Source organism: Aphelocoma coerulescens, chromosome 17 (assembly GCF_041296385.1).
Source record: "Aphelocoma coerulescens isolate FSJ_1873_10779 chromosome 17, UR_Acoe_1.0, whole genome shotgun sequence".
NCBI classification, from domain to species: domain Eukaryota; kingdom Metazoa; phylum Chordata; class Aves; order Passeriformes; family Corvidae; genus Aphelocoma; species Aphelocoma coerulescens.
The window spans coordinates 8,593,715-8,621,563 of NC_091030.1; the positions used below are offsets into that span (position 1 = coordinate 8,593,715).

The 27,849-nt window shown below is 42.6% G+C and overlaps 1 protein-coding gene across 2 annotated transcripts; it reads left to right on the forward strand.

The window, feature by feature from the left end:
* Window positions 1-1,352: 1,352 nt before the first annotated feature.
* Window positions 1,353-26,441, forward strand: QSOX2 (quiescin sulfhydryl oxidase 2). Of its 2 annotated transcripts, none has more exons than XM_069031719.1 (12): window positions 1,353-1,963; window positions 6,813-6,913; window positions 8,104-8,152; window positions 9,270-9,378; window positions 9,558-9,648; window positions 10,985-11,130; window positions 11,655-11,798; window positions 13,617-13,746; window positions 15,617-15,739; window positions 16,831-16,981; window positions 20,267-20,455; window positions 22,623-26,441. In XM_069031719.1, exons 1-12 carry the CDS (start codon window positions 1,636-1,638, stop codon window positions 23,171-23,173), a joined length of 2,112 nt encoding a protein of 703 aa, XP_068887820.1. In that variant the 5' UTR covers window positions 1,353-1,635; the 3' UTR covers window positions 23,174-26,441. The 2 variants fall into 2 exon arrangements, with proteins under 2 accessions (XP_068887820.1, XP_068887821.1); XM_069031720.1 differs by having other exon boundaries at window positions 9,273-9,378.
* The last annotated feature ends 1,408 nt before the right edge of the window (window positions 26,442-27,849 follow it).

Here is a 27,849-nt window from a genome sequence, read left to right on the forward strand (position 1 = left end):
GATCAATATTAACCTCCTGGGTCAATAAATCTTGATACTAGCCTCAAGAGGAGTCATTATCTTTCATAGAAAATGATTACTTCTCAGTTAAACCCTACATTTAATTCTCCTGTAATCCATCTCTTTCATCTTCATACATTTAACAATTCTTCTGAATAAAATGTGCTCTAAAATATCTTAGGCACTGCAGATTTTAAAAATCCTAATTAGCAGCTGCTTCAAGATTTTTCAATTCTTGGAAGCTGTTGGGCTCTGCTATTGTAACCATCTATTTTGGTGTTTGCTGTACCCAGGAAAAACAGAGACAGAAAACCCCAAAGCTGGGCTGTGATATGAGACACCATTTAGGTTGTAGCTGTGGATATATGGATCAAAAGATATGTCTGAACCACTTCAGATACTAATGGTCAAATAAAGGAAAGGATCGGGAAAAGGCAAAAGTGGCAGAATTTGACTCTTGTACTGTTTGTGAGTTGCTGGACACAACAATGATTAATTAGATTCTAACCCTGAGTTCACCCTGCTGGGCCTGAAGTAAGAATTTAAGCTCCCTTGCTTCCCACTTGTTCTTCAAGGATTAAAAGAAGCGTTTGTGAGTAACAGAAGCAAGAATTATCTTTTCAGAGACCTCAGTCTTTCATTATCTGAGTTTTAAACTCCTCTGAAACTCTTCTCTGAGGCTGTTGTTGGGTTTCTGCTTCTTGTTAATGTAATGAAAATTCTTGAGCCTGTATTTAGAAATGAAAGGAGACTTCCATACTGGGCTAGAGCTATAAAAGGTGTTAAAATCCATTACTAGTGCTCATCCAGCCTGAATTTACGGAAAGGACAGAGCTTCTATCAAGCTGCCTCCGCACAGCCTTTTATCGGAGCTTCAGCTTGAGGAGAGATGGCTCTTCCCTGCCGAGAGAGGTACTTTGGGATGAAAGAGCTCTCGACCTCAAGGCTGCCCTGCTTTCATCTCTACTCAATGAGAAGATTCGTGAAGTTAAAATGTCTCATTCTATACCAATTGTCACATAAATTTGGCCACCAAGTGATCTCACAGAAGGTCAGAACGGGTAAGACTGAAAGGGACCGCAGTGGGTCATGGAGTGCAACCTCCCTGCTCTAGCAGGGTTATCCCAGAGCACATGGCACGGGATTGTGTCCCGATGGCTTTGGGATATCTCCAAAGAGGGAGACTCCACACCGTCTCTGGACAACCTGCTCCCTTGTGTGGCGACTTCAGTGACGAGCATTTTTCTAACACTTGGACCTCACTTAGACCTTGTTGGGTGCTCTCTGTTTCACGGATTAAATCAAGCATCAAAGAATATTCTTTTTAAATAAAAAATTTATACATTCCGTATTTTGCAACGCTCAGGGAACACGGACAGTCCTCACTCCCCTCAGGGACACGGGGCGATCCCCGCTTCCCTTAGGGACACGGACGGTCCCGCCAGGAACACGGACAATCCCCGCTCCCCTCATGGGACGCGGGACAGCTCCCGATCCCCTCAGGGACACGGGCCGATCCCCTCAGGGACACGGGCCGGTCCCCTCAGGGCCACGGACAATCCCGGCTCCGCTCAGGGCCATGGGACACTCCCCGTTGCCCTCGGGGCACCGCCGCTCCCCTCCCGCCGGGCCGCCATGGCCGGCGCGTTGCTATGGCGCGGCCCCGCCCCGCCCCTCTCCGCGCGTCCCAACATGGCGGCGGCGGGCGGGGGCCGCCGGGCCCTGCTGCCGCTCCCGCTCCCGGTGCTGTTCCCGGCGCTGCTCCCGGTGCTGCTGGCGGCTGCCGCCACGGCGCGGCTGTACCGACCCGGGCACGACCCGCTGACCGTGCTGACGGCCGGCTCCGTGCGGCCGGCGCTGCTCAACTCCTCGGCCGCCTGGGTGGTGCAGTTCTACAGCTCGTCCTGCGGCCACTGCATCGCCTTCGCGCCCACCTGGCGAGCGCTGGCGGGGGACGTCAAAGGTGAGGCTCGGACCGGGTCACCGCGCACGGGCCCACCGGCCTGGCCGCTGTCCCGCGGCCCTTCGCGGCCTCCCGCGGTGCCCGGAGCTGGTGCAGGGCCGCGGCGGTGCCTCGCGGTGCCCCGAGGGACGCTGGGCTGGCTGACCGCGGGGCCTCGGTCACTGTGTCGCCTCTGGGCCATGCCACGTGTGCCCGGGGGTTGTGTGAGCCGCGGTGCCTCGGCGTGTGAGCATCACCCTCATCCCCTGCTCTGGTTGTGCTTCGGCGTGTGAGCATCACCCTCATCCCCTGCTCTGGTTGTGCTTCGGCGTGTGAGCATCACCCTCATCCCCTGCTCTGGTTGTGCTTCGGCGTGTGAGCATCACCCTCATCCCCTGCTCTGGTTGTGCCTCGGCGTGTGAGCATCACCCTCATCCCCTGCTCTGGTTGTGCTTCGGTGTGTGAGCATCACCCTCATCCCCTGCTCTGGTTGTGCTTCGGCGTGTGAGCATCACCCTCATCCCCTGCTCTGGTTGTGCCTCAGTGTGTGAGCATCACCCTCATCCCCTGCTCTGGTTGTGCCTCAGTGTGTGAGCATCACCCTCATCCCTCTGCTCTGGTTGTGCTTCGGCGTGTGAGCATCACCCTCATCCCCTGCTCTGGTTGTGCTTCAGCGTGTGAGCATCACCCTCATCCCCTGCTCTGGTTGTGCCTCAGTGTGTGAGCATCACCCTCATCCCTCTGCTCTGGTGGTGCCACACAGCCAAAGTAGCACATGGGACAGAGCAAGGGGTGGGTGGTGGAAGCACAATTCCAAATTAAAGGTTTTGAAGGAATCCAGGGATAAAACATCACCTTGCATGCATACAGCAGTCCAACTGTGGGTTTGCGTGCAAGTGTCCCTGTGTACCCGAGGTTTGTTTAGACTGACCTCTTGAAGGCACAATGTTTATCTTCTAAATGTTTTATAAAGAGAACATCTTTTTTTCAGAGAATAAACAAGAAAATACTGTGGTACTGGAGAGGCCACACACTTGATTTGTATCTTGCAAATTCAGTGTAGTGTGGATGGGCTCAAAGGGGGAAAAGGATCACCAGGAAATAACATAAAAATCAAGCAAAGTGAGAACCAGGTTTTCAGATTTATCAATTAGTGACTTAAAAAGAAATGGTGGCCTCCACAGTTTATGCTGAGGGACCTGCCTTGCTGTGTCTTAGCCTGCTCAGTTTTTTTGGCAGGTGCTGAAGTGTTTTACTCTATTTGTAGATGTAAGGAAACAAACAGGCCCCTGAGGTATTGATTAAAGTTCAGTACTTCTGCTGGGGAGGAAACCTGAGATCAAATTTGTAGGAAATGTTATGCTTAATATAGCAGTGTAAAAGGCTTTTGAACTACTCTTAATTTCACATTTCACCCAAGAGATGTTTCTAGGATGGAGACAGCAGTTCTAATGCACTCATCGTTTCACTTTGAGAGAGAGTGAAGAGCTCTGGCTCTTCTGTGACACTCCGAAAAGTGTTAACAACTCACATGAAATGTAGGTGCAGTATTAGGTGTACGTTTAGATATATGGAAGTGGAAACCAACCCAAAAATAGGTCCTGATGAACTCATCACACACTGAGGAATTGTGATTGATGAGCAAAAAAACTCAGAAAGAGAGCAGTCATGGTTTTCAGAGCACTTCACGTGCTCCTTACTTGCATGCAGGGTTTGTTTATAAACCAGTAACTTTTTTCTGTTTAATTTGCATAGATTTATGTAACAGTTTGTCTACTGCTTTGATCTGCTTGTGGCCAAGATAATATTAGATCTTCTCCTTCTTTGAAGTAACAGGGAGGTCTTTGAGCACAGCAGTGGAGAGCATAAGAGCCCAAACTGGCCAGAGCTTTGGTCAAAATAAGACGGGAATTTACACAGGATTACAGCAGTGTGGTACCTTTGGAACTTGAAAAAGGCTTCTTCAAATACATATTTTCTTTCTCACCTGCAGTCATGGTAACTACAAATACTGTTATGCACTTGTATTACTGCAGTCAGTTAAAGGCCTCTCTCTCCTTTAATCCATTACGTTTTTATGAAGACTTTCATTTAGAAAGTGGATTTTGAAACTTTGTGGACATTGGCACTACCAGCAAATGCAATTGGCTTTTGATGTTACTTGTCTGCAAAATGTTTCTGTTTTCAAGTTGGGATGAATGGCTTTTAGGAGGAGACTGAGAACAGTCACACTTTTCATTGGTACCTTCATCAAAGAAACCAAACCCAAAACATTTTTCCCACTTAATCTGTCTCAACATTTCTTTTTCAAAAATATTTACTCATCTGCTAGGATATTAAAGGTATCCTTGAGGATGCAGGTTCATTTACATTAGGGAACTCCTAGGTCACTGGGGTTACATTTGCTGATTTGGTGTCCAAACAAAATCCGGTTAAATTGGTGCAACAGCTTTGTCCAAAAAAGGCCTGTGCTAATAGACTTAATTTTTATTTCATTTCTCATTTGCTAAATCTGAGTAATACTGCCATTGCAGACTTCACAGCAGAACATAATCCTCCTGAAAAATAGGATCAGTGCTTGCTTTTGTGTAATTTATGTTTTTATTTTGATACTCCCTCTCAGAACAGGCTTTAAGCTCAGTCAGTGCTGCTGCTTTCCTAATCACACATTTCATTTTATTACAGCAGTGGCCAAAGTGGCCATTAGAGTTAATTGTCCTTTTTCTGTCTAAAAGATGATTAAGTCTATCCAGCAAAATATCTCTGGGCTGGAATTATGTGTAGTAACAAACCCTTGGAAAACCCACATGGGACAACCTGTGAATTACACAGAGAATCAATCCACTCCTCAGGATCTGGGGTAACTGTTCCAAATTCGGCAATAATGATTTCCTACTGCAAATTGTTCTTTGAATACATTTGATGGGGAACCAAATCACCTTGTCATCATTCAGGAAACAGCCTGGTGTCAAAATAGGCAACTCTCAAGGAACTGTGAGGGAGAGGTGCCTTGTGATGAGCCTTTTACCTCCCTGACTGAAACTTCCTGATGGAAAACACCCAGCTGGAGAGGATGCTCCAGGTTTGTGCAAAGAAAGTGCATTCCTTGTAATTCACTGGTTCCTGCTCTGTGGCATTTCTCAGGTGGGAGGTTTGACCCACCTGCAGGTTTCCAGTTTGTCCAGCACAGTCCTGTCATTCACTGGAACTTGCTTAGCATAAAGAGAGATTGTGTTGGTTAATGCATCATTCATCTGCCTCTTTCCCATCGTTGGTGAGTCAGTGTTTCAAAACCACTAATGCTAATTTAAAGTTAATCAGCATTTTAAAAAAAAGCCGACCCAGGTTACAATGCCGCTGTAACTCCGAGTGTAGGCTGCACACTGCAGCAACTCTGGCATCCCTTGGAAAGGAAAAGCTCCGTTTCCAGCAGCAGGAATGCTAAGCAGCACATCCCAGCTGGTGTTCTTGAACCCGGGTGTTTAGCTGGGGTGGGGCTGCTTTGTTGTGCTGGGTTATTTGCATTGTGTTCAGAGAGCCCCTATTCATGTCGTGGAGGAGGATCCAGACAGGTGGAAAAAGGAGGAGGAGTGGTGAAGGCTGAATGAGGGAGATACCCAGAAGCCAAACTTTTCTTTTGTATTTTGCATTTTATGTGATGAAATGGGCTGTTGTGTCCTTTGTGCTGCTGTGAATGGGTGCCCATCTGCTCCAGCGTGTTTGAGGGCTCTCCTGGTGCCCGCTCAGCTCTTGGCACGTTCAGCACAAACCTCTCCATCAGCTGCCCCAGCTCCTCCAAAGACAAATAAAGATCAAGCTAAATTTCAGAGGCAGCTAGGCCAGAACTGTCTGTCAGCTCTTGAACTTGATGAAGCTTTCATGCTCTTTGCTATAAAAGCAGGTTTAATTTTAGTGCTTTTTAAATTTTATTGGGAGTTGTGGGGGACCTTCTAGTTCTGCCCACGGCTGGTGTGATTTAACTTTGCTTTAAAAAGCAGCTGTCTAAGGATTCTCTTGGAGTGGTTCTTCCTTAAAGTGATTGCTGCAGCAGAGCCTGGCTCAAAAAGATAAATTCCCAGCAAAAAGAGAAGGAAAAAGCTGTAAGTTAGTTGAAACTTTTACTGAAGTTATATAAGCATATTTATGGAAATACTTGAACTCTTGTGGTTATTGCTGTAAAGAAAACCCAGAGTGGTGCTCAAACTCATCTGTTTAACACTCTGGTTAAAACTCAAGTATTTTTGGGGGTATAACTAATGCATTTCTGAACAATACTGCCAGATACATACATCTTTCAGCTGACACTATATGTACTGGGGGCTGTGTGTAATTCTGAGGCCTCTCAGAAAATTGTAAGTTGGGGAAAAAGCAGCTTGTCAAAAAAGCTCTGGTACAAGGTGCATCAAATTGATGGGTTTGTAATTGACAGCCGTGTGGATGAGTAACTGTTGGATGAATTTTATTCAGTTATATATATTCTACATGCTCCATTTTATGAGCACAGCTAATGGGAAAAGCTGAGGAATTCAATCCAGTTCCTTGCAAGTGTTGGGTTGGCCCCGATCTCATCTTCCTGGATTCACCCCTGCAACTGCTGCATTGTGTGTTGGGATTCCTCTTGTTTAGGTGCATTGAAAACACTGGTGCAGCCAAGAAAAACAGGGAGGTTTTAGTTATTTTAAAAATCAGTAGATTGTATTACACTGGGGGATGGAAATGAATGGCAAATGAGAATCGACCCAGGGCTGGATTTTTATGCCTCTGGAATCTCTCAGAGTCCTGTTGCTGGTTTCCATGGGAAGCAAGGTAATTCATCAGCTGGAATCCGTGGTCACTTCTGCTGAAAATTGAAGGATATCTTTGTTTCTAGACTGGGAATCTGCAATTAGAGTTGGAGTGCTGGATTGTGGGGAAGAAGGGAACTACGAGACGTGCAAAGAATATGGGATTCACTATTACCCAACTTTTAGGGTAAGTGGCAGAACATCCTGCCTTAGGCAAATGATGCATGTTTTATAGTAATTAAAACCATAAAGTGATGTGTAACTCATTGTTCTGTAGCTGGAGTTTTGCTTTGCTTTGCTGAGAAAATGGCAGAGTTGATAAAAGATTAATTTGAGGGGGTTTTGCTGAATGCAAGAGCTGATGCAGCTGTTTTGAGCAGTAATTCAGTTCTCAGTTCTGAATCTGAAAAATTCTTATTGAAAGAAGGTATCATTCTATAAAGTATCATGTTATCACATGTATTTAACACCTAGTTTCAGTAGATTCATTAGATAATCATTTGTATAAATATTTTTCAAATTCACATGTTACAGGATTATTAATAGGGTTTTTAGTTTTGGTGTGTGAAAGTAAAGGGAACACATTGAAATTGCCTCACGAAAACAGCTGATTGCATGACCAGTTAAAAATTTACTGTTGATTGATCCTTCACTATTTTTGTGGTTAATTTCATAATTTGCTTAAACTGCTTTTTAAAGAGGATGCCACATTAGCCAAAAGTATCTGCCATTGCTCATTTTTAAGTCTAAATGCAATTTTTACCTTCTCAGTCAGTCTGTATAATCACATTATTAAGTATGAGCAGAATGTGGTGGATGGAGATGGTTGAATAAACTGTGATGACAGGAGAGGGAATGGGAGACATTTCACTGTAGGATTTGTGATCTTTTACCCTGATAATAAGAACAATATTTATTTTTTTTACTCTTCAAAGTTTTAGGTGTAAATTGTGATATCCTCTTTGTTAAACACTGAATCTTTTCCATTTTATTTTTTGTAGCAGAAGGCAGCCAAGCTCCCTTAGATCTCCTGTTTAACCACTGGAGGGAGTTGGGAAAATGTGAACAGTGTTCTGAGTGCACACACAGCTGGTACCACTGATTTGGTGATCAGTTAATTTGTGTTTGGGTTAATGTTTGCAGTACAGGATCAATACACACCACTGAGTTATGCATTAAGGTATTTTTCCTCTTGCCCTCAGGTAGGTGAGAAGCAGCTTTTTGGAGCTCATAGGCTAAGAGGGAAAACTGTTTCCTGACCAGATAAATTAAAATGTTTTGTAGTTAGAGTTGTAAAAGTGAGAACTCTTGAAAGCCATTTTTGTTCCTAAATTGGGCTTTTTTGGCTGATAGTGACTTCTCTTTTCTCCCACGCAGTACTTCAAAGCATTTACAAAGCAGTTTACAACTGGAGAAAATTACCAAGGTAAGAACATTTTACTGTGAGAAATTCCCAGAGCAGTTTTCCTGTCAGCCAGGGCTGTGTCACACAACAAGCAAAATCCCTTTGCCTGTCAGTTACTTTTGACAGGAATGGGATGGACACTAAATACCTCTAAAACAGGATATTTCACATACTCTATGAAGTGTTAATCAGAATTTTAGGCAGGCAAAACATTTCTTCAAGAACTTAGGGATCACCTTCCTAATTTTTTTTTTTAAATGTAGCTCTTAATTTCACAAATGGCTTGTTAATTTTTTTTAATCCCTTTTTTTTCCACCACACCCCTCATCAGCAGGAGATCCAATTTACTCAATCCTGACTCCGGTGCCTTTTGATCCCTTGGCCACTTTCCAGGCATCCTGAGTTGCACTGGGAGAGCCCCTATTCAGATGGTGACTCACTGAAAATAGGCTTATCCCAGGGTTTGACAGGATCACAGCTTGAGGTGGTTTGTCTGGGACAAAAGTAATGTTGTCCCTTTCTATGGATGAACATTTAAAAGGCCAGAGGTCAGAGGAGAGACCACCTGCACCATTAACCCTTCCTGTACAAGAGAACCTTAGTGGTACCTTTTGGGCATTTGAGATATTTTCTGCTTTTTAATGTGGTTCTTTTAAAGCAAATAAAATATTCTCACACTTCAGTTATTTCCTCCTCTTGTTCATGGCTTTGGGGCCTCTCCATTTGGTAGGAATGATACACCTTGGCAGATTTTAATTCATGATTAATATCCTTATTGCAGTAAAACTGCTGAAGTTGCCCACAGCAACTACTGTGAAAATGTTCACATTGAGAATCAGGCTTTGTTTGAAGAGAAAATCAGCAAGGCAGGCAGATGGATACATTTGGAAAAGTCTTGACATTTTATTAATGTTGGGGTGGGATGACAGCTTTTAAATATGATCTCACATCAACATTAGAATGAAATCCTACAACTAAATCCTGTTGTTCAGCCAAATATAATGCTGGGTTTTCCAAATTTTAAGCAGAAACCTGACCCAGAAAAGCATGAGAAAACTCACATGCACAGAAAACCTGCATGTGAGTAATTTTTTCCCAGTTTTCTGAAGGGTTGTGGTTTTTTGGAACCTGTTCCCAGCAGGAGCAGATCGAGAGCTGCAAACAGTTCGTCAGATGATGATTGACTTCCTGCAGAACCATTCCCAGGAGGTGAGACCTCCTGCCTGCCCACCACTGGATCCAGTGCTGTAAGTTCCTTCTTTCAAATGTAGCTGCTCTCTGTTTATTCAGTTAATTAAATAAACTGTAGAAGATTAAAAATGAAGTGAGGGTTTTTTTCTTACTATCAGTTCTGCTATGAGATTATAAAAGGAAATTCCATGAGTGTATTGCATTCTGTGCTAAATTGCTTTTCTTTTCTTCAAAGGTCCAGTGATGTTACATCTCTTTTTGACAAGAACAGCCACCACTATACAGCCATTGTGTTTGAGAGCAACAGCTCCTACGTTGGCCGAGAGGTAACGTGTGACTTGGGGGGGACAGAGTGACTCTGAATGATTTTACCATAAACCAGCTGGATTTGAGCTTATTTAGCCAAGCAACCACTCTCTGATCATAGCACTAGAGCAGGTCACACATGTTTGGGGCATCATAAAACCCAGGGATTTTATAGGGCTGTGGTGTTCAGTCACACAGAGGAACTTGCTTACAAAAGAATGTGATGTCATGTTAACTTCTTCCATTCCTGTTTTAGTAGATTAATTTATCAATTCTCAAGCACAATTTTCTTTCAAGGTTTGAAAGAGCACAACAAAAATATTGTCAGATGACATTATTGTTTTGTTACTGCTAGAGAACCATTTATAATACTCATTCTTCTGGGCAACTGTTTATAATAATCTAAATTCTCCAGTTCTCTTTCTTCATATGTAAATTTTGGGAAATTAAGATGGTAGCATGAAACTATTTGCACAGTTCAGAAACACAGAGGAAGTGGAAGTCTTTCAGTTTTGCTTCCCAATAAAATATTAGAGTGGGCATCCTTTCCCCACCTAATGAGCCTGCTGTTAGCTCAGACAACTGTTACTTTTATCCTAGATCTTGGCAGGAAGAGAAGTGAAGAAAAAAAATTGCACAATTATCTAGGTATAATCTGTGTGGAAACATCCAGTGTCTGCAAAATGTTTCTGATTAGATTTGGTGCTGACATGGCCCAGTGTCATGAGTGGAGGAGACTGTGCTGCCAAAAGTGGGAATCACTTTGGGAAGCAGGCTGCTTCCAGTCATTTGTTCTCTGGAAGCTGTTGTGGTGATATAAGTGGGCATTACTGAAGAAATGTGAAGGTTATAAAGTTCTTCAGCTTTTTATCACACTCACTTTGTTTTTATTAGAGGGGAAGACAGAGTCGTTGGATTAACACAAAGTGCAGTCTGCTTTCAGGATAAAAAATGTTTGCTGGTGTTATGTAGTATTTGAGCTTTAGGTATAGTTTAGTGAAACAGAAGATAGCATTATTTTCATGTTTACAACACGAGACAATATGGACAAACCTTCCCATACTGCTGAAGAAAAGGAGGCCATGTGTCATCAGTGATGAAAGGCAGGAGGAAAAGACCAGGATAGACAAGAAAAATAAAAAAAAAAGGAAGATGGGAGTAATAATTTCTAGAGAAGAGTAAATCTTCTTTAAGTGAAATTGTTCATGTGCATGGAGCAGCCATAGCTGCATTTCCTGCAAACAGCTTAATGATGCCCTTAAAGGATGATGCACTTCACCTGTTTATGTGTCTTGTCCTGCAAGATTGGATATTCCTTGAACAATGTATAATTCATGTCATCCTTTCATTGCCCAGGTTATCTTAGACTTGATCCAGTATGAAAACATCGTGGTGAGGAGAGCGTTGAATTTTGATAAACCTTTCCTGGAGAAACTGGGGGTCACCTCAGTCCCCTCGTGCTACCTGATACAGCCCAATGGCAGCCATGGATTAATTAACAAGTAATTATCTGTAAGAGGGTTATGGGGAGGTTCACTTAACTTAGAAAAACGTCAGGATTTGATGTCCTGACACCTCATCAATACATTGTACTGACTGAAGTTGTGTGTTCCCTGTAATATCAATAAAAGACCTAATACTACTTTTATTTACCACCTTTGGCCATTTATAGCTTTAATTTATTACTGTGGTATTTCTGAAAGGAAAAAGCTTCCAAAGAAAAGTGGAAAAATAAATGAAGCATCAGAGTTCTTAAAAAAATCCCTTTTCTTGTGTGATGTGAATTGACATTTGGGTAAGCATTATTTGCTCTTATTTTGAATGGAATGTCACACCACTAAGGCAAGTGATTTGTTATTCATAAATTGAACATTATTTCTTTTCACTTTGTATCAAAACAGACCATGCTGTGGTAGGACTGTAAAACAGAAACCAAAGTGAATATCTTATTTTATAAATACACTAATTTGCTTTGGACATCCACTTAGTCTGAGATTAAAAGTGATCTCTCTCTGTCCATTTGCAGTTTGAAGCCTCTACGGTCTTTCTTTTCTTCATATTTAAAGTCATTGCCAGGTGTAAGGAAAAAACTCCTTTTGCCACTCCAGCTGCCTGCTCCAGAAAACAAAGAGGAGAGCACAGAAATCAAGGTGTGGAAAGAGTTTGATAAGTAAGTGATGCCCTTGGTTTTAATAAATTTAGTTACTAAAAATTTACCTGCAGCTTTTTCTTGCCATGGGGGAAGCTGTGCTGTAATTTATTATAAAATCCTAGTGCAGTTCCATATTTTACTTCATTTCACTCCGTTCAGTTCAGTTGTGAGCAGCTTTTCAAACAATTCACAGGTGAAAGTACTGAGGGCTGCCAGTATTTTTAGCAGCAAACATCTGCACTGCTATGGAAGGAATGTTTTTACCAAAAGTATTGTTAAATATTCAATTGCCTTGAAAATACCAAGGATTTATCACCCATTACTGATATGTCATTTGAATTGGTGGAAAACCTCAGAAGTCATCAGTGTCCCTGAAAAAAATAAATAGTAAAATACCAAGCTGTAACATTTCTGTGGGAAATTCTCTGTAGTAGTGAAGCAGTGCCCACTAAAAAGGGCTTGTCAAGTGCAAGTATAATAGAAAATACTAAAGTCACTGCAAAAGATGTTTATCACACCAAATCCTCTAAGGTTTATCTTCACCCTCTTTCCCTCTTTGAGAGAAGGATGCAAAGCCTTTGCAGAGAGATAATCCCTCAGCATCTTTAGATGGAAAAGATGTGGGACTGAGTGCTTTCATATAATACTTATTTTCCTTTCACAGACACTATTAGTGTCATCTTCTTTCAGTGACTATTATAAAATACTTGACATGAAACATTCTGTTAGCAAAACAACTTAGTTAAATTGAGCTGCTTTCCAGCAAGGCAAAATCTTGCTGACATGAATCTCCACTCCAAGTATCTTCTAAATAGGATCCTTTTGGAGAACCTCCTGCATTCATGTGGATGTCCCTTTATTTAAGAAACTTGAAGCAGAATTTTGCTGGTTTTTAAAATTTAAGTGAGTACTTTATTAATTAAGGAGATAAATTCAGAGTAAGTCTGTGGTTTAAATTAAGTTATAGATGTGGTATATATGATTATAGATGATTCTGTCTTTTAATATGTTCTTTCCTGCATGTTATTTAAGAGGCGGGATCAGCCAGCTTTTTGAATGATTGGTTTTTAATTCTGTTTTTTAGAAACAATAGTGCTGCTGAACTCTTGCAAGAAATGTTAACTCTGTGAACTTCTGTTTGTTCAGTTCTGTTGCTCTGTCTCACTCTGCCTGAAAAGCACTGAAAGTTGGGGCTGTGTGCCTGGTGCATTTGTACTTTGTAAAGTGGGTTTGATTATGAAGATATTTGGCTGTGAGAAGGAACTGTGAAAATGTTTGATTTGGTTTATGTTGTTTACTTGTACCTGTCATAACTCTTGTCTTAAGAGCTGCTGTGATTTAGCTCGTAGGGAAAGGACCTGCAGTAAAATTGCTGCATTTGAGAGAGGATTTCTAATTCAGTCCTTTTCAACACTGACATTTTCAGCCTTGTTTGCACCCCTGCCCTGTGTTTAATCCCCTGTTGTTGAACAAAAGCCTCCCTTTGTTCAGAGCCTGTCCTGTTTCTGTTCGTGGTCAGCCCAGCAGAGAAGCTGTAATTTCCTTACACCAGGGCTATAATTCCATTACAAGGTAAAGCTGGTTGGGAGGCAACAAGTTCAGTCAAATATAAAAAAAAAATTTCTTATGTGTGGTTGTGCCTCAGTTGTCCAAACCCTGCCTGTGACACTCCAACGGAGCAGTCCCTGCCGGGCAGGACACTGCAATCACTGTGGGGTGGCCAGCACTGGTGGAGCTTTAATGACACCTCCTCTCCATCAATTTTACCTCTGTGACTGGTGAGGAGACGAGTGGCAGGAAGCTGCCAGTGCATGCCAGGATTGATGTGTGTTCCAGGTCCAGGCTCTACATGGCTGACCTTGAGTCGGGATTGCATTTCCTGCTCCGGGTGGAGCTCGCCACGCACAAGGCACTCGAGGGAGCTGAGCTAAAGACCTTCAAGGACTTTGTCACCATCTCTGCCAAGGTAGGCACTTCTGGGCTTTGATTATTTGTGAGGATGAAGCAACTCCTCCACCATAAGATTTATCGTGGGACATAAGTCTCTCAAAATGTCTTGCACAGTGTTTAAGTATGTGCGTCCTCAGTAGCTTAAAAAAGGGTTTGGTGGGTTTATTTAAAGGCTATTTTTGAGGTATTGTTTGCTCTTCTGACATACTTACAGGGTTAAAATGCAATTTAATTTCACCTTAGGGGGCTCAAAATTAAATAAAGCTTAAGTAGTCTGCAACATATTGAACTAACATTGTAAATATAGTCCATTTATCAGATTTTCAGGATAAGTAGCTATTGTAACCCAGTGGGATTAAACCAACCTTTGTTTTTCATTCTTGACTTTTAGATTTCATTAATGCATACTTGGCAAATGGTGTTCTACTTAGAGATGTTAGCTTCTGTCTAAATTTTGAATATAATTGAGGTACTGTTTTTAATTAAATAGGTATTCAGAAGTAACTGAGATATGGAATATAATTGAGTATTTAAAAATTAAAAATGCTTACATGTTACATTTACATGAAAATATATGTAATAAAATGTGATATGAGTTGAAAAAAATTTAAATAATTTTGCTTTATAAAGCCAGCTTCCTGAAATGACCACTAGCTCTTTATATTTACTTATTGTGTAGCTAACACTATGTTTTACTTTTAAAAAGTGAATCAATAACACTTAAGGGAATAATAAGGCCTATATGAACCATTTCCAAATATCTGGGTTTATCTGAAAATCAGACAGACAGTTCCTTACCCAGCCAGCTCCCCCCTGCAGCCATCAGAGGTCAGAAATCTCCAGCTGGCCTCATTTCTTTAAGAAAGTGTGGTGGTAATCTTTCCATCATATTATCCCTAAAACATCCTCTGTTCTTCCTGATGGCTCCTGGCCAGCTGATGTCATTTGCTTCCCTGGCTGTTGGTGATAAATGGGGAATGTTCTCTTTGGGTGCCTGCTCATCTCCACCTGCCCTGTCACACCAGGGGCTGCTGTCCTTTATTTGCATTTTTTAAGTCATTTAACACTTCCTTGCAGCTCTCATTCATATTTTCAGGGGTTTCTGTTAGGAAACCTTCTTATACTCTTCTCCTGTTTATAGTGGTGGTCAATCCAAAAGGCACAGAGGTCTTTGATTCCCTGCTTGGGGAATTTTCATGGCTGAAGTCCTGCTCCTTCTGGAAGGGTCCTAAAGGATGGCAATCATACTGGACTTAATTCTGTAGTAATTACAGCCCTCATTAAAGCAAAATACCATTTCTGCTGTGAAATAATGGCCTTACCACTGATTTACAGTTCCTCACACTCATCTGCCAGGTGGTGACTCCTGTAAGTTCCAAGTTAAGGAAGTCCCTGATTCCAGATCACTTTGGAAATCACTGTTACACATATGAAAGGGAAAATGCTCTTCTGGATAACAGCTCCTAAATTGACAGAAATCTGACTAAGAAGAACTAATTTTTGTGATTGATCTTCCAAAAATGAGAAGGATTTCAGCCTCTCTGTTTCACTGAGGTGTTATACTCTGTTTTGAGCAACATTGTGAACTGAATTATATTCATGTGAAATCCTATAGAATGTCAAGTTGTCCTGTAGCATTCCTGCCTGCTTTATTTTTAACATTTTGCACCAACAAACTTGTTGAATTTCATAAACAAAAGCTGGTGTGAGATGGCTTTTTACTGAAAGCAGAACAAGTAATTTATTTGCTCATCAGAAAACAAAATGAAGCATTTTACAGACAGGAGAAACATCTGGATAAAGCCGAAAGCATCTCGCTGCTAATGAGATTTGTGCTTGGAAATATTTTCTTCCTTTTTTTTTTTTTTTTTTTTTATTTTTCTCAGCTTTTCCCTGGCCGTCAGCCTGTGGTGAAGTTGTTAGAGACCTTGCAGGAGTGGCTGGTGAGCCTTCCATTAGACAAAATCCCTTATGATGCTATCCTGGATCTGGTCAACAACAAAATGCGGGTAAGCTGTTCCCAGTTCCAGCATAAAACACAGCATTAGGAAAGGATAAGATTCTATATCAATCTCAGACATCACTTACTGATGCTCCCTCAGTCATAATGGAGTTATAAGAAGGTTAAAATGAAAATAAAGTGAAATCATTAGCAGAAAATAAAAACCACATCCACAGGAAGAAATTGGAATGAGAGGAATTGAAACACACAATCCTGGCTGGGTTTTATAATGAGCAAGCAATACTTGTTCCCTAATGTCATCCCCAGGGATGCAAGATTCCCAGAGGATATTTTTGACTTGCTTTTGCTGTGCCTGCTATCAGCAGAATTCTCTTGAAGGTCAGAGTTTAAGTGATGGGGAATTTATTCACTGCAATGTGCATTATTCCTGAAGAGTTTCCCCAAATATTCTTCAGTTTCCTTGCTGGAATCCCCTCCCACTTGGGCAAGGCCCTGTGATAGGGCTGTCTTTGTGCAGAACTTAGCAAGTCTTTCTTCCCTGTTCCTGCCTGAAATTTGGAAACCTCCTTTGTGTGTTTTAGGAAGAGGAGAGAGAAGTCTCAGAAACAAAAATCTTGCACTGGATTTTAGGTGCAACAAATAAGGAGTGGGTTTGTTCTAAGAAGAAGTAATACTGAATTTTACAGCCAGTTAAGGCTTTACACTGTAAATCGTGTAAACCTTGTGGAGTAGTAGGGAATTTTGAATGTGCCCAGGGAAGCTGGAGCTCTGTCAGTGTACAGGAATATTTTTGTGTGCCATGTTCTTAAAAAAAGCCCTCATAGGTTAAACTACTTTGTGTGTTCTGTCAGGCTAATTTTAGTAGGTCTGATGTCAGTGACTGAACATTTTGTGTCATGTAATACATGTCCAAGAGGGATGAGTTTTATGATGATGCTTCAGAGTATCTGAGACTTAAGGATTTTTAGAAGTTTGTTTGCCTTAAGCATGAATTCATCAGCAACAAGTGCAGAGTCATTTATTGTTCTTTACCCTGGATCACCTCAATCCCATGTGGGATCAACTGTGCTGCTGTGTTCAGTGGTACATTTAGGCCCCAGAGCAGCACATACTTTAAATACATCTCTTTTTTTTCAGATTTCTGGGATATTTCTCACCAGGAAAGTCCAGTGGGTTGGCTGCCAGGGCAGCAGACCAGAGCTGAGGGGCTACAGCTGCTCCTTCTGGAAGCTGTTCCATACCCTCACTGTTCAGGCTGCACTGAGACCAAAAGCTTTGATAAACACAGGTGAGCAGCAAATATTTCTGGTGTGTAAATCCTCAAGGAATCCATTTGTGGAGGAGAGTGGCTGCAGGGCTGCACCAGCAGGGGTCAGAGCTTGGCTGCAGCAGGAAGCCTTGGAAATGTGCTAAATAAAGTGTGTGGCCCTAAAGCTGGGAGGAATAAAGCAGAAAAAGGATCCAAAAAAAAAAAAAAAGAGAGAATTTCAAACAAAGAAATTTTGAGCTCCCTGAAAAGGGATGAAAATGATTCAGGTTACCTGAGGTTGCACTGGGAATGAAATTTGAGGAAAATGAGGTTTAGCCTTTCACTTCAGTAGCTATAAAAGATGTACAGCCATTAGCTGATCCTTCTGTAATGTTATTTCCTAAATACTGTATGTTATGACTGTTTGAGGTTTTTTTTTTCAGCTGAATGTACCTGTCATTAATCCCTGCAGTGATTTACTACTTTGCCAGCACTCTGTAAAATTGCTTATTTTTAGACTTGCAGCATCTTGTGAAGCTGATTGTTAATATTCTGGTGATGATTCCTGTTTAAGAAACGTGCTGGTTATAAAGTCTATTTTCCTCACCCAATGAAAATAGAATTACTAATGCTAAAATTTTGGCCTTCATATTTTTTTATTCCTGCCAGGACATTGCTTTGTTTGGTTACAGTTCTTTTTAGTTTTCATTTAAAGCCTTTTAAATACCTTTTCCAAGGAATATGAGAATTCTACATGGACATCATAAAACTCAGAAATTTTCAATTTACCAGTTGCTGATTGTATGTTAGAAAGTATTTTATTATTTCACACTGTAAATACATACATTTGTCCAGCATTATTTGCAGTCAGGGTGAAAATCCTTCAAATCTGACTAATTCTCTTGCAGAACACGCATTTTTTGATAAAAATCATCCTGTTGTTGAGTTTTGTTTCTCTCTTTGTTTTGTTTGTTGTTTGTGGGGCAGTAGATTGAATTTCTTCAATTTAGTGCTTTCACTGCCTGGTGAGTTTGAGGGGTTTGCACTGGATGATTTTGAGCTGTTCAGCAGGATCCTGCATAACTCAAATTTCCCCTTTTAGTCCCAAAGTGCTCTGATTAAATCTAAAAAAAATTCTTAATATTTAACTAAACAAAGTTGCACCTCAGATTGTTTCAGGCATGAGCCTGAAGTTAAAAATACATTGTAGAACCTGAGAACTCTTTGGCACAGTTAACCCTGGCTGTAAATCGGGCCAGATATGTGATGATCACTTCTTATGGTGAAAGAATTGGGTCAGTCTGAGACTGTGGGATTATGTCTTGGGAGGTTTTCCTCTCCTTATTGCTTGTTTAAATCCCATCTACTAAAAAGCATGATGTACTCCCTAATCCTTCCCACCACAGGTAGGGTTTTATGGTTCTTGTCCACTTTAAAGATTAGGGTTACCCTGAATTGCAGTAGTTTGGGAGGAAAGAGAAAAGGAGGATTACATGATGATACATGGCAGATGTTAATAGAAGATTCATCTCGGGGCTGATAAAAGAAAAACAAACAAAATGAGCCATTTTGCAATTGTTTTCTTTCTAAAGCAGATGTGTTTTTCTTGATCGTCCCCTGTGCTCGAGGGCCTGGCACTCTGGGTGAACTTGCTGTGGCTTTCTTGATGAAATGATTTTATTGGGCTGTATTTGATACATTTTAATGCTGAAGGGGGAAATTTGAACCAGCAGTGGGAGCAGCAGGAGGGATCCAAAGGAACTCGGGACAGAACTGCTCACACCCAAGGATGTGTAAAATCATTGTAGAAATCATTTCCTGAGCACACTTAGTTACAAGAAATGTGTTTTTAGGTAACAGGATGTGTTGGTAGGAATAAGACACCATATATATGGGAATAAGACAAGTTTGTGGATATTATCATCAATTATCTGGATTCTTTTTTAATCTGTTGGTGAATTTGGCAGATCTCCCCACAAAATGAATTTCCAGGGGTGTAACATTGGACAGGAGAACAGATGTAACTAAATAAATAATAAATTTGTGTATGAATCTGTTTCTCCACAAAGACATAATTTGCTGGTAGTTACTTCTGTTGTGTTTGTTGTTGGGTTTTTTCCTAAATACATATTTCAGTATAAATGGTAAAACTGTTCTGCCTGAAATTCGTTTCAACTTCCAAAATAATTTTCCAGCCTTTCTTTTAATGCAGTAATTTAATCTGCTTTAATCTTATAGCTTTTATTTATACATGTCTGTTCAATCACAGATATTGAATGGCTGAGGAGAAATCATTTGTTTTTTTAGGATTTCTTTTGGGCTTTAAAGACTTCTTTTTGCTGCTGTGTTTAAGAATATCCTGTTGTTGTTCTAAATAAAGGTGTTGATGACAGTCTTGATATATTTCCCATATCTATAACAGATGAGTGCTCTGATAGTTTGAGCAGGTTTTGTTGAGGATGATTTTTTTTTTCCCAAGAAAACAAAGCAATAGTAAATTACTCGTGGTGTTCAGCAGCAGGAGTCTGTAATTTGATCAATCTGCACCATAAAATGTGTTTAATTTGACAAGTGTGTGTTCATGGTAACACACAGTACATTTTTAAATACATTTTGACATAATTTACTGGGTCAATTAAGCATGAATCAGAAATTCTCTGAGACTGAGATGAAACCATTAGGATTTCAACAAATTATATCAGGTTTTCAAACCACTTAGAGATGTAAGGAGCTACCTGCTGACACAATAAAGGCCACAAAGTCCTCAACCTGTGCAGGCCTTATCTTCCTGCTGAATTAATTATTCTTTTGCATTATCTTTAGGGTGAAAGTGAGGATGTTATAGAAAGAATCATGTTTATTGGTGTTTATTTTAGGAGGAATTCCTGATTTACTCTTGGAAGTGCAAATGTTGCTCAGCAGCTGCTCCGTGCATTCAGAGCCTGCCAAAAAAGCCGTGGAATTAATAAGTGTAATGAGATTGTGGTGCTCTCTAATTCCTCACAATTGTGGAGTAACAAACAGCCACCACAGGCACCTCGTGCAGCACTCACCAGAGGAGGGTCTGACTCTTGGTTTTTCAGTAGCAAAGTCACCATAACTTCAGTGCCTGGGCATGAATGCAGTGCTGAATGCACCACTTAAATATTCATTTAGTTATTGGGCAAGAGCTTGGAGAAAGCCTCTACTTCCACAGGAGTTGTGACATACAGAAAGTCAGGTGTTAGTTCCATGGAACAAAAATTGAGCAACTTTTCCTTTCCTTTCCTTCTCCCCCACTTCACTTTCCTGCTGTTGGAGCTGTGTCTGTCACTTGTCTTGTAGGTCTTGAGGACAACCCCCAGATTGTGCTGCAGGTCATGAGGAGATACATCCAGCACTTCTTTGGGTGCAAGGCTTGTGCTCAGCATTTTGAGGAGATGGCCAAAGAATCCATGGATTCCGTGAAAAGCTTGGACCAGGCTGTTCTGTGGCTGTGGGAGAAGCACAACGTGGTGAACAACAGGCTGGCAGGTAGGGCAGAGAAACACCTGAGACAGAGCTGGGCCTTTCTGGAGAATGAGAAACATCGTGCTCAGAGCTGGTTTCTTCTGAGATTTCACCTGTTGCTTGGTGAGAGGCTCTTTCTGGAGAGCCTTCTCCAAAAAGAGCAGTTCAGCTGCTTAGCAGTGGATAAAAAATAATTACATTTCTTTCTGTAACAGTTTAGGGTTAGAACCTGCCTTTGTTTTGTTTTGCAAAATGATGGCAATTGAACAAGAGGCTTTCTCAGGATAAAAGAGCCTCAACCCTTGGCAGATCAGCAGCTGAATAAAATAAAATTACTGTATAAAGGAAATCTGTGCCCCCTCCAGATCCCTGTGTTTGCAGTTAGACCAAAAGTGCTGTTAAAATACTGGTTGTGTTTAATCCATTCTGTTACAGGGGTATCAAGTAACTAAAGCACTAAAGAAAATTGGTTTCTCTTTGCACTAAATCCCTGTCTGCTGTTATGGATCTGGGTAATGCAGCATTAGTTACAATTTAAATATGCTACATTGTGTTCTTATTATGCTCATGCTGAGATTTGTGAAGTATTAAATACTGTTGTGAGTACAAACAGTTTGCCTCCTTCCTCTGAGGAGAAAAAAAGTAAATAATTAGAGATTAAATAAAAACATCCCCTAAGTTTGGTTCCTTTTGCTGGGCTGAACACAGGAACAGGCAACTCCTGTGGACTTGGAGTTGCTAAGTGGTGGAGCAATGCACTTATTTAGAACATTAGGGTATTGGAAAACTCACATGGATATTGATTTAGGTGATACAGCAGCCAGCTAAAATACCCTTTTAGTAAGAAGTATAAACACACTGGAATAAATAATAATGTTAAATTATGCTTTTTAAGTTTGCTAAAATTTCTCAGTGGGACAGTGATATATTTTCACCCTTAAAAGCTGCATCTGCATTTGTGGTTCTGTGTGAGAAATGATGTTTGGTCAATGAGAACACCTTGGGGCAGCCTTGGAGTTGGGTCAGGAGGTGGCTGGATATGGCTCTGCCCTATTGAATTATTCCCTGTTCCTTCAGAATGCACAGGATTTACAGCATTTCCCTCTTTGGCAGGAAAACACCAAGTACAGGGAGGTTTCTGTTTGTAACCTTGCTGTAACACATTTTGTTTCTGCATTTTCTGTTGAAACAAATTGATTGCTGAGTGATCTTTAGGATAAAAAGCAAATGTGCTCTCTCACTCGTAAATATCAAGGAGACAACTATTTTTAAATGTCTTTTGAAGCCCTATTTTACCCAAAATCATGGGGAAGTTTCCTGCTTTTAAAAAGAATAATAATAATAATAAAATGAGAATCTATATTTCTGAAATACTTTAAGTGTTAGTGTACTAATCAGGTAAATATGTTAGGGTTTTTTTTACCAGATGGAGATTTTTTTTCTAAAAATTATCTCCATTCACATTTTAAAATGTTGGGTTTCAGATGAAAGTGTGACACCAGCAACAGTGTTCAGCTCAGAAATGTGGCCAGAGCTGTGAGCATCTGAAATGGTAAAATTAGATCTAATTCAAGGCAGTGTTACATGTTTAAAGACTTGGTTTTTAGCTGAAAAATACATCTTAAATGTATTTTAAACATGGCTTTTAAAGTACTGCAGACAGTTTGCTCTGGTAATGATGCAGAGCTGTGGAAAAGCAAGCTTGGGATGGAAATGGTTCCCAGCACAGAAACACGAAAATATCTGAGTGTCTGGCCTTGGAGCTGCTCCTGCAAACCAGGCAGAAAAGGGGGATTAGGGAGCACTGAGTGAAAAGAGCAGTTTGTTTTGCACCACAGTTCAAGTTAACCCTCAAGGACCCAGACAGTTGTGTGTTCCTGCCTTCTAAAAGCAGCAATTGCAGGAGTTGGGTTGGGATTGAAATGCTGCAGCTTTTGCTGTGAGAAAAGGGAAATAATTGTGATTTAGTGTTTGTACTTTGAAATGTTTCGGGTCAGAATTGATGAGGAAATTGATGGGAAGTCACAAATTTGTGATTGTCTCAGTTTAATTCAAACATTATTGTGCTGTGGCTTTTTATGCCAACCTCACTGGAAGTGGGAATGACTCCCTGTGAGGTGTCTGATGGTGCAGCTTTCCCAGTTCATTCCTCCTGGTTTTTTTTTATTTATATTTTTCTCCTCTCAATTAGGTGATTTGACTGAAGATCCAAAATTTCCCAAAGTTCAGTGGCCAACTCCAGACATTTGTCCTGCGTGTCATGACGAAATCAAAGGGCTGCACAGCTGGAATGAAGACCAAGTTCTGCAGTTCCTCAAGTCCCACTACAGCAGTGAAAATATTCTCTATAAATACACCGAGAGCCAGACTGACCCCAGTGACAACGAGCAGGGAGACACAAGAGAGGTGAAAGACAAAAGCCTGCTGAAGAACCCAGGGGGAAATGGAGAAAAGAAGCTCCAGGATAAGGAAAAGCCAGCAGATTCAGGCTCCAGGGTGTTGGAGAAGCCAGTGGGAAATCCTGGAGCTGTCCAGGGTAGCGGGAAAAGCGCGGCCGCATCCGTGAACCTCAAAGGGACGAGGCAGGCTGTGTCCTTCCTAGGGATTGGATTTTCCAACCTAGACATGAGTCTGTGTGTCATCCTCTATGTGGCATCCTCCTTGTTTTTAATGATCATGTACTTTTTTTTCCGGATGAGATCCAAGCGCTGGAAAGTGAAGTATTATCGTTCCTCGGTGTAGGAGTTCTCGTTGTACGTGGCTGTTCAGTCCCAGACACAGCTTTAATATTTATGATCAGGGATTTTATATGCAGTATTCCTTGTTCCAGACCCCTTTCTTCCCGAGGCATTTCCCAGGTGTTCAGCTGAACAGGTGGAGCTGGCCTTGAGATCCCCAGGCTGTGCCCGAGGCCACGTCAATGTCCTCGCAAGGGAGCGTTGCATTTGTCAATTAAGATTTTTCCATGACTTCCCACCAACATCCTTTACTCATTTCCAGAGTAAACATTGCATTATGCAATCCACTGTGCCTGCTGGAGAAGGAAATTGGATATTGTTTTGTGTATTTTCAAGTCAGGTGTTACTTTTTTTTTAATTTATCCAGAGCTGATTTCACCTCCCCGAGTGCTGAACGGTTCCTCTGAGTGGTACCTTGGCTGCTTCATTGGGAGAAGCAGGAATTCTGATTTTTTTTTTTTCAGGAAACAAGAGTTCTCTTTCTGGTTAAATCAATTCTAAACCGCTGTGACTTTCTGAAAAGTTATTTACATGGCATATTTGAAGTAGGAAGCATTCCATGTTCCAGTCGTTCATCCATTCTCTGGTGCATCCCAGCCAAGGATCCGTGTGTGTCATCACTAGGATGAGAGTTTTGCAGCACAGTGAGCAGCCTGACTCTGATTGCTAAGTAATTCTGGTGTTACCCAGGTGGAAGCCAATCCTGATGAACTCTAGGAAAGGAAAACGATGCTTTTAGTGAAGGACAGCAAGATTTGTGTTACCATGGCAGAACAGATGGAAAAATCTGCAAACACTGAGTTTCTTCTGTCGAATTTCTCCATCACAACAGAGCAATTAACACTTCCCTTGGTATTTCCAGCTCTGAGCTCACTGAGTGTCAGGGGTAAAGCTGTCTGTGCAGTGCAGAGAGCAGCCCTTCCCTCCATCCCTGCTGCTGGAGTGCCCTGCTGGGATCAGGAAGGTTCCCTAAGGGGTAAGGCCCAGAGCTGCCCCATTCTGGGATGTGGCAGTTCCCTCTACAGCTCACTCTGGGGTCCTTGGGGCAGCAGTGAGAAGAAACCATGAAAACAATACAAAATCATCCTTGGGAGTAGGAGTTGCTGTGATCCTGGCTGGGGGGGATAATTCACGTCCTGGATAGTGAAGTTTATAATCCTATCCAATGTAATTGAGCATGTTCTAGTTATCCATTACCTAATCTTTAGTTAATCCTAATAGGTTTTGGCCTCAATGTTTTCTCGTGGCAGTGAGTTCTCCAGATTAATTATGTTATATAAAAAGGCTTTTCCTTTCAATTCTGCATTTGCAACTTTTAATTTAATTGAATGTTTGCTGGCTCCTCTGTTACACGAGGAGGAATAAGGAGTCCCTGGCCAATTCCCTGGATTTATACCATTGGTGTGTCCTCCTCTGATTTCCCTTACAAGCCCCAGCAGAGAAAGTTTGAAGCCTGGCAACAAAAAAGCACAAAAACTCCACAGGATTATTTTTTCGCAATCAGATGTTGGTTGTTCACAAAACTGAGTATTTCTGCTGTGTCTCTGCAGCATCCAATTGGAATAACAGAACTGAGCTGCAGAGATTCACTGCCCCTTGTAGCTTAAGTTTATCAAAATAACACCCACGTAGAGGAACAACTTCCTGGGGGTGTTGTGAACGTGTCAGAGGAAAAAATCTCAGTTCACATGACTGTGTCAATCCAACATTCCTGCAGAGGTGCTGGGTCTGTGCTCTTTGAGGACCCTCACAGTTCCAGAGTTCTGGCACAAGGAGCCATCCTGGGCCTTGTCTGTTCAGGAATTTATGACTCCCTATCATTAGAGCACCTGGGCTTGGGTATGCAAACACCCTGCAAGGATGAGAGTGATGGTGAGCCCGTGGGGAAGGGGAGTCCAGGCTCATCAGGGCCCTTGGGTTTGGGCTGGAATCCAGTGAGAGATCCCAGGAAGAGGCTCATTCAGAGGAAAACCTGGAGATTCCACATTTAGTGTTGAAAATCAGGTAACTTTTGGGAAGCCTAATCTGGGCAGGTGTTCCCAGCCCACCAGCAAGGACACTTAGCTTTAAAAGCAAATCCAAACACTAGGAAGACCTAACCCAGCACAGCAATGCTGGATCTGGAAAACTGAGCCAGTTAATTCCTGCTGTCAGTATTGTTGCACATTCTCAAGTTGAAATTCAGTCATTACTGCTATTGTTTAGAATTCTACCAAGCACATAGACCTGGTTTCATTAGCTTTGACTCATTCTGCTCTTTGTCATCTGCACATGAAAGCAAAAGACTTCGGAAAGTGGTAGGGATGATTTTGCCATTAAAAAGCAAGTGTGGGCTTGGAATAATGTAGGGGTTTTGCTACACACATTTAACTTCCACATTGCTGTGACACAACAAAAATGAATCAATACTCAAACTTCAGTGGATTATTTTTGTCTCTTCAGAGTATAAAAGTGTGAAATTAGGATGTTGCTTGCCTGTGTTGGTGCTCCAGCTCTTGCCAGTGAACCAGCCAAGGCTTTCACTTCAATGTCCTCATCTAGGAAGGTTTTCTTGACTTTGAATTCACTTGTGTAGATCTTGGTTTGCTTGGTTTTATTTTCTGTATTTTCTAATGACAAATTATATCATTTTATGTCTCTGTAACGATACAGTCTGTGCTGGGGGATGGGTGATGCTGCCAGGAAAGTGTTTCTGGTTTAAAAATTGCCTCCAAGCCCCATCTCCTCGATCTTGAAGGGTTTATTTGTGTGGTGTGTTGTCCACAGAGGTTCCTGCAATGCCACTTCCCTGGGGGGATCGTGCTGTGCTGGGGGCAGCCAGCTCCAAGAGGGATTTCTTGGCCCTTTGTAATTCATGGAGCTTTCCTTGCTCTCGGGATGTTTTCAAACAGGAAATATTAAAATAAAAGGAGTAGAATGTGCCAGGAGAGACAAAAGCTGCAAGTGCTAAAGAAACCTGGTGAAGTTATTTGTGAGAACTCCTGATATTGTTTCCAGCAGTGTATCCATCCTGCTGTTCCTGCACAGAACTGGATGGGAACGAAGGTCCCAGGTGTGTTGTTGCACATGAGGTGTTGAAAATAGTGATGATACCATTTCAGTAATTTAAATGTGCTATTTATTTGAAGTCATTAACTTGACATTTCCAAGTCTGTTCTGGTTTGGTTGGGTTTTTATTGTCTCGTTCCTCTCTTGGAAGGAAAAGTGACTGTTTTGTACTAAATTGTAAATTAATGTGCTTGTTTAAAATAAACTGCAAACGTTTGGGCAAAGTGGATGCGTTTGGGCTCTTTACCTGTGTTTGCAAATTGTCTTAGCTGAACTCTTTTGCCAGGACAGCTCATGAACGTGTCCATTATAAACCATATCCTTCATCTTGGGAAGGTGCATTTTTAAGCCCAGACTTCTCAGGAGCTGCTAAGAAATTTGAATGAGGGAAGAGAAAATGAAACAGGAAGAAAGAAATGTTTGGGTGGGTTGGTTTTTATTAACAGTTGGGTTTTATTAATGGCAGAACCCCAAGCGAGGAAGTCCAGGGACAGGTCTGGTGCCTGCTGCACCCTGAGCAGGAGGGCACAGGAGGGTGTGCAGGGAGAGATCAGCACAAGGGGGTTTGTGGGGTCCTGGGTGTCACAGTGAGAGGGGCCACGGGGCTGGCAGGTGCCACTGGTGGTCCTGAGTGGGACACAGCCCCTGCCCTCCCTCCTGCCCGGCCACAGCTGCCCCACCCCTGTCCCGTGCCCGGGGGAGCCGGCACCACCGCACACGGGTTTGCTTAAAGTGCTTCCTTAGAGGCTCAGACTAAAAATCCACTTAAAAACCGAGCTTAAAAGGGACCGTGTGTGTCATCGGATGCCCCCCAGGAGCTGTTCGTGGTCCTGCGGAGGGCCAGGTGCCGGTGGCACCCGGTGGCACTGCAGCACGGTACCGGTCACACTCGGGCAGCGCCTGGACCCCAACTCCAGCCTGGCATTCCTGGGTGCTTTGTTTGGGGACCCCAGTCCTGGTCCCCAAAGTGCCTCCCTGCAGTGTTTCCCAGCCACGCAGGGCTGAGCTGTCCCGCAGGCTGCAGCCTGTCCCCGGCCAGAGGAACCATCCCAGGGGACAGCCCTGACCCAGCCCTCGGCCCCGCAGGACCCGGAGGGGGACAAGGTGGTCTGGCACCCCGGGGTGGGTGCCTCGAGGTCGGGGGTTCGGTGGGGGCTCCCCTGCCGCCCCCAGGAGCGGGCGAAAGTCCCGGTGCTGCCGTCGGCAGGAGCATATGTGTATTTGGAGGCTCCCGCCCCTAAGCTGCTTTTATTAATTTGTAATCCCCTGCGAGCAGGAGGTAAAGGGATTCGGGGGATTAACGGGCTCACAGTAACAACCACAATTATCAGCTCCGGCTGCCTGCGGCAAGCGGTGCACACACGCACGGGGCTCTCCGCAGAAAAACACGGCCCCCGCGCCCCTGTGGCAGCACCGACAGCTCCGCACACGCAGAAAGGCGAGGTGCCACGGAACAGAACCTGTGCCAGGGGTCCGGGCACAGGCACGCACCAGACACGGGCCCGGCCCCACCTGCGCTCCCGCACAGCCCCACACTCGCAAAAACCCCGCGCAGCCCCACCTGCAGCCCCGCGAGTGTCCGCGCCGGCGCCGCCGTGCGCACACGCGTGTTCGGCACACGCACAGCCCGTC

Excerpts from the sequence above, each read along its gene's own strand:
- QSOX2 (XM_069031719.1), top strand. The coding sequence starts at position 1,636 with ATGGCCGGCGCGTTGCTATGGCGCGGCCCCGCCCCGCCCCTCTCCGCG. Across the intron at positions 16,982-20,266 it reads AAAAGCTTTGATAAACACAG|GTCTTGAGGACAACCCCCAG; the intron begins GTGAGCAGCAAA and ends CTTGTCTTGTAG. Across the intron at positions 20,456-22,622 it reads GGTGAACAACAGGCTGGCAG|GTGATTTGACTGAAGATCCA; the intron begins GTAGGGCAGAGA and ends CCTCTCAATTAG.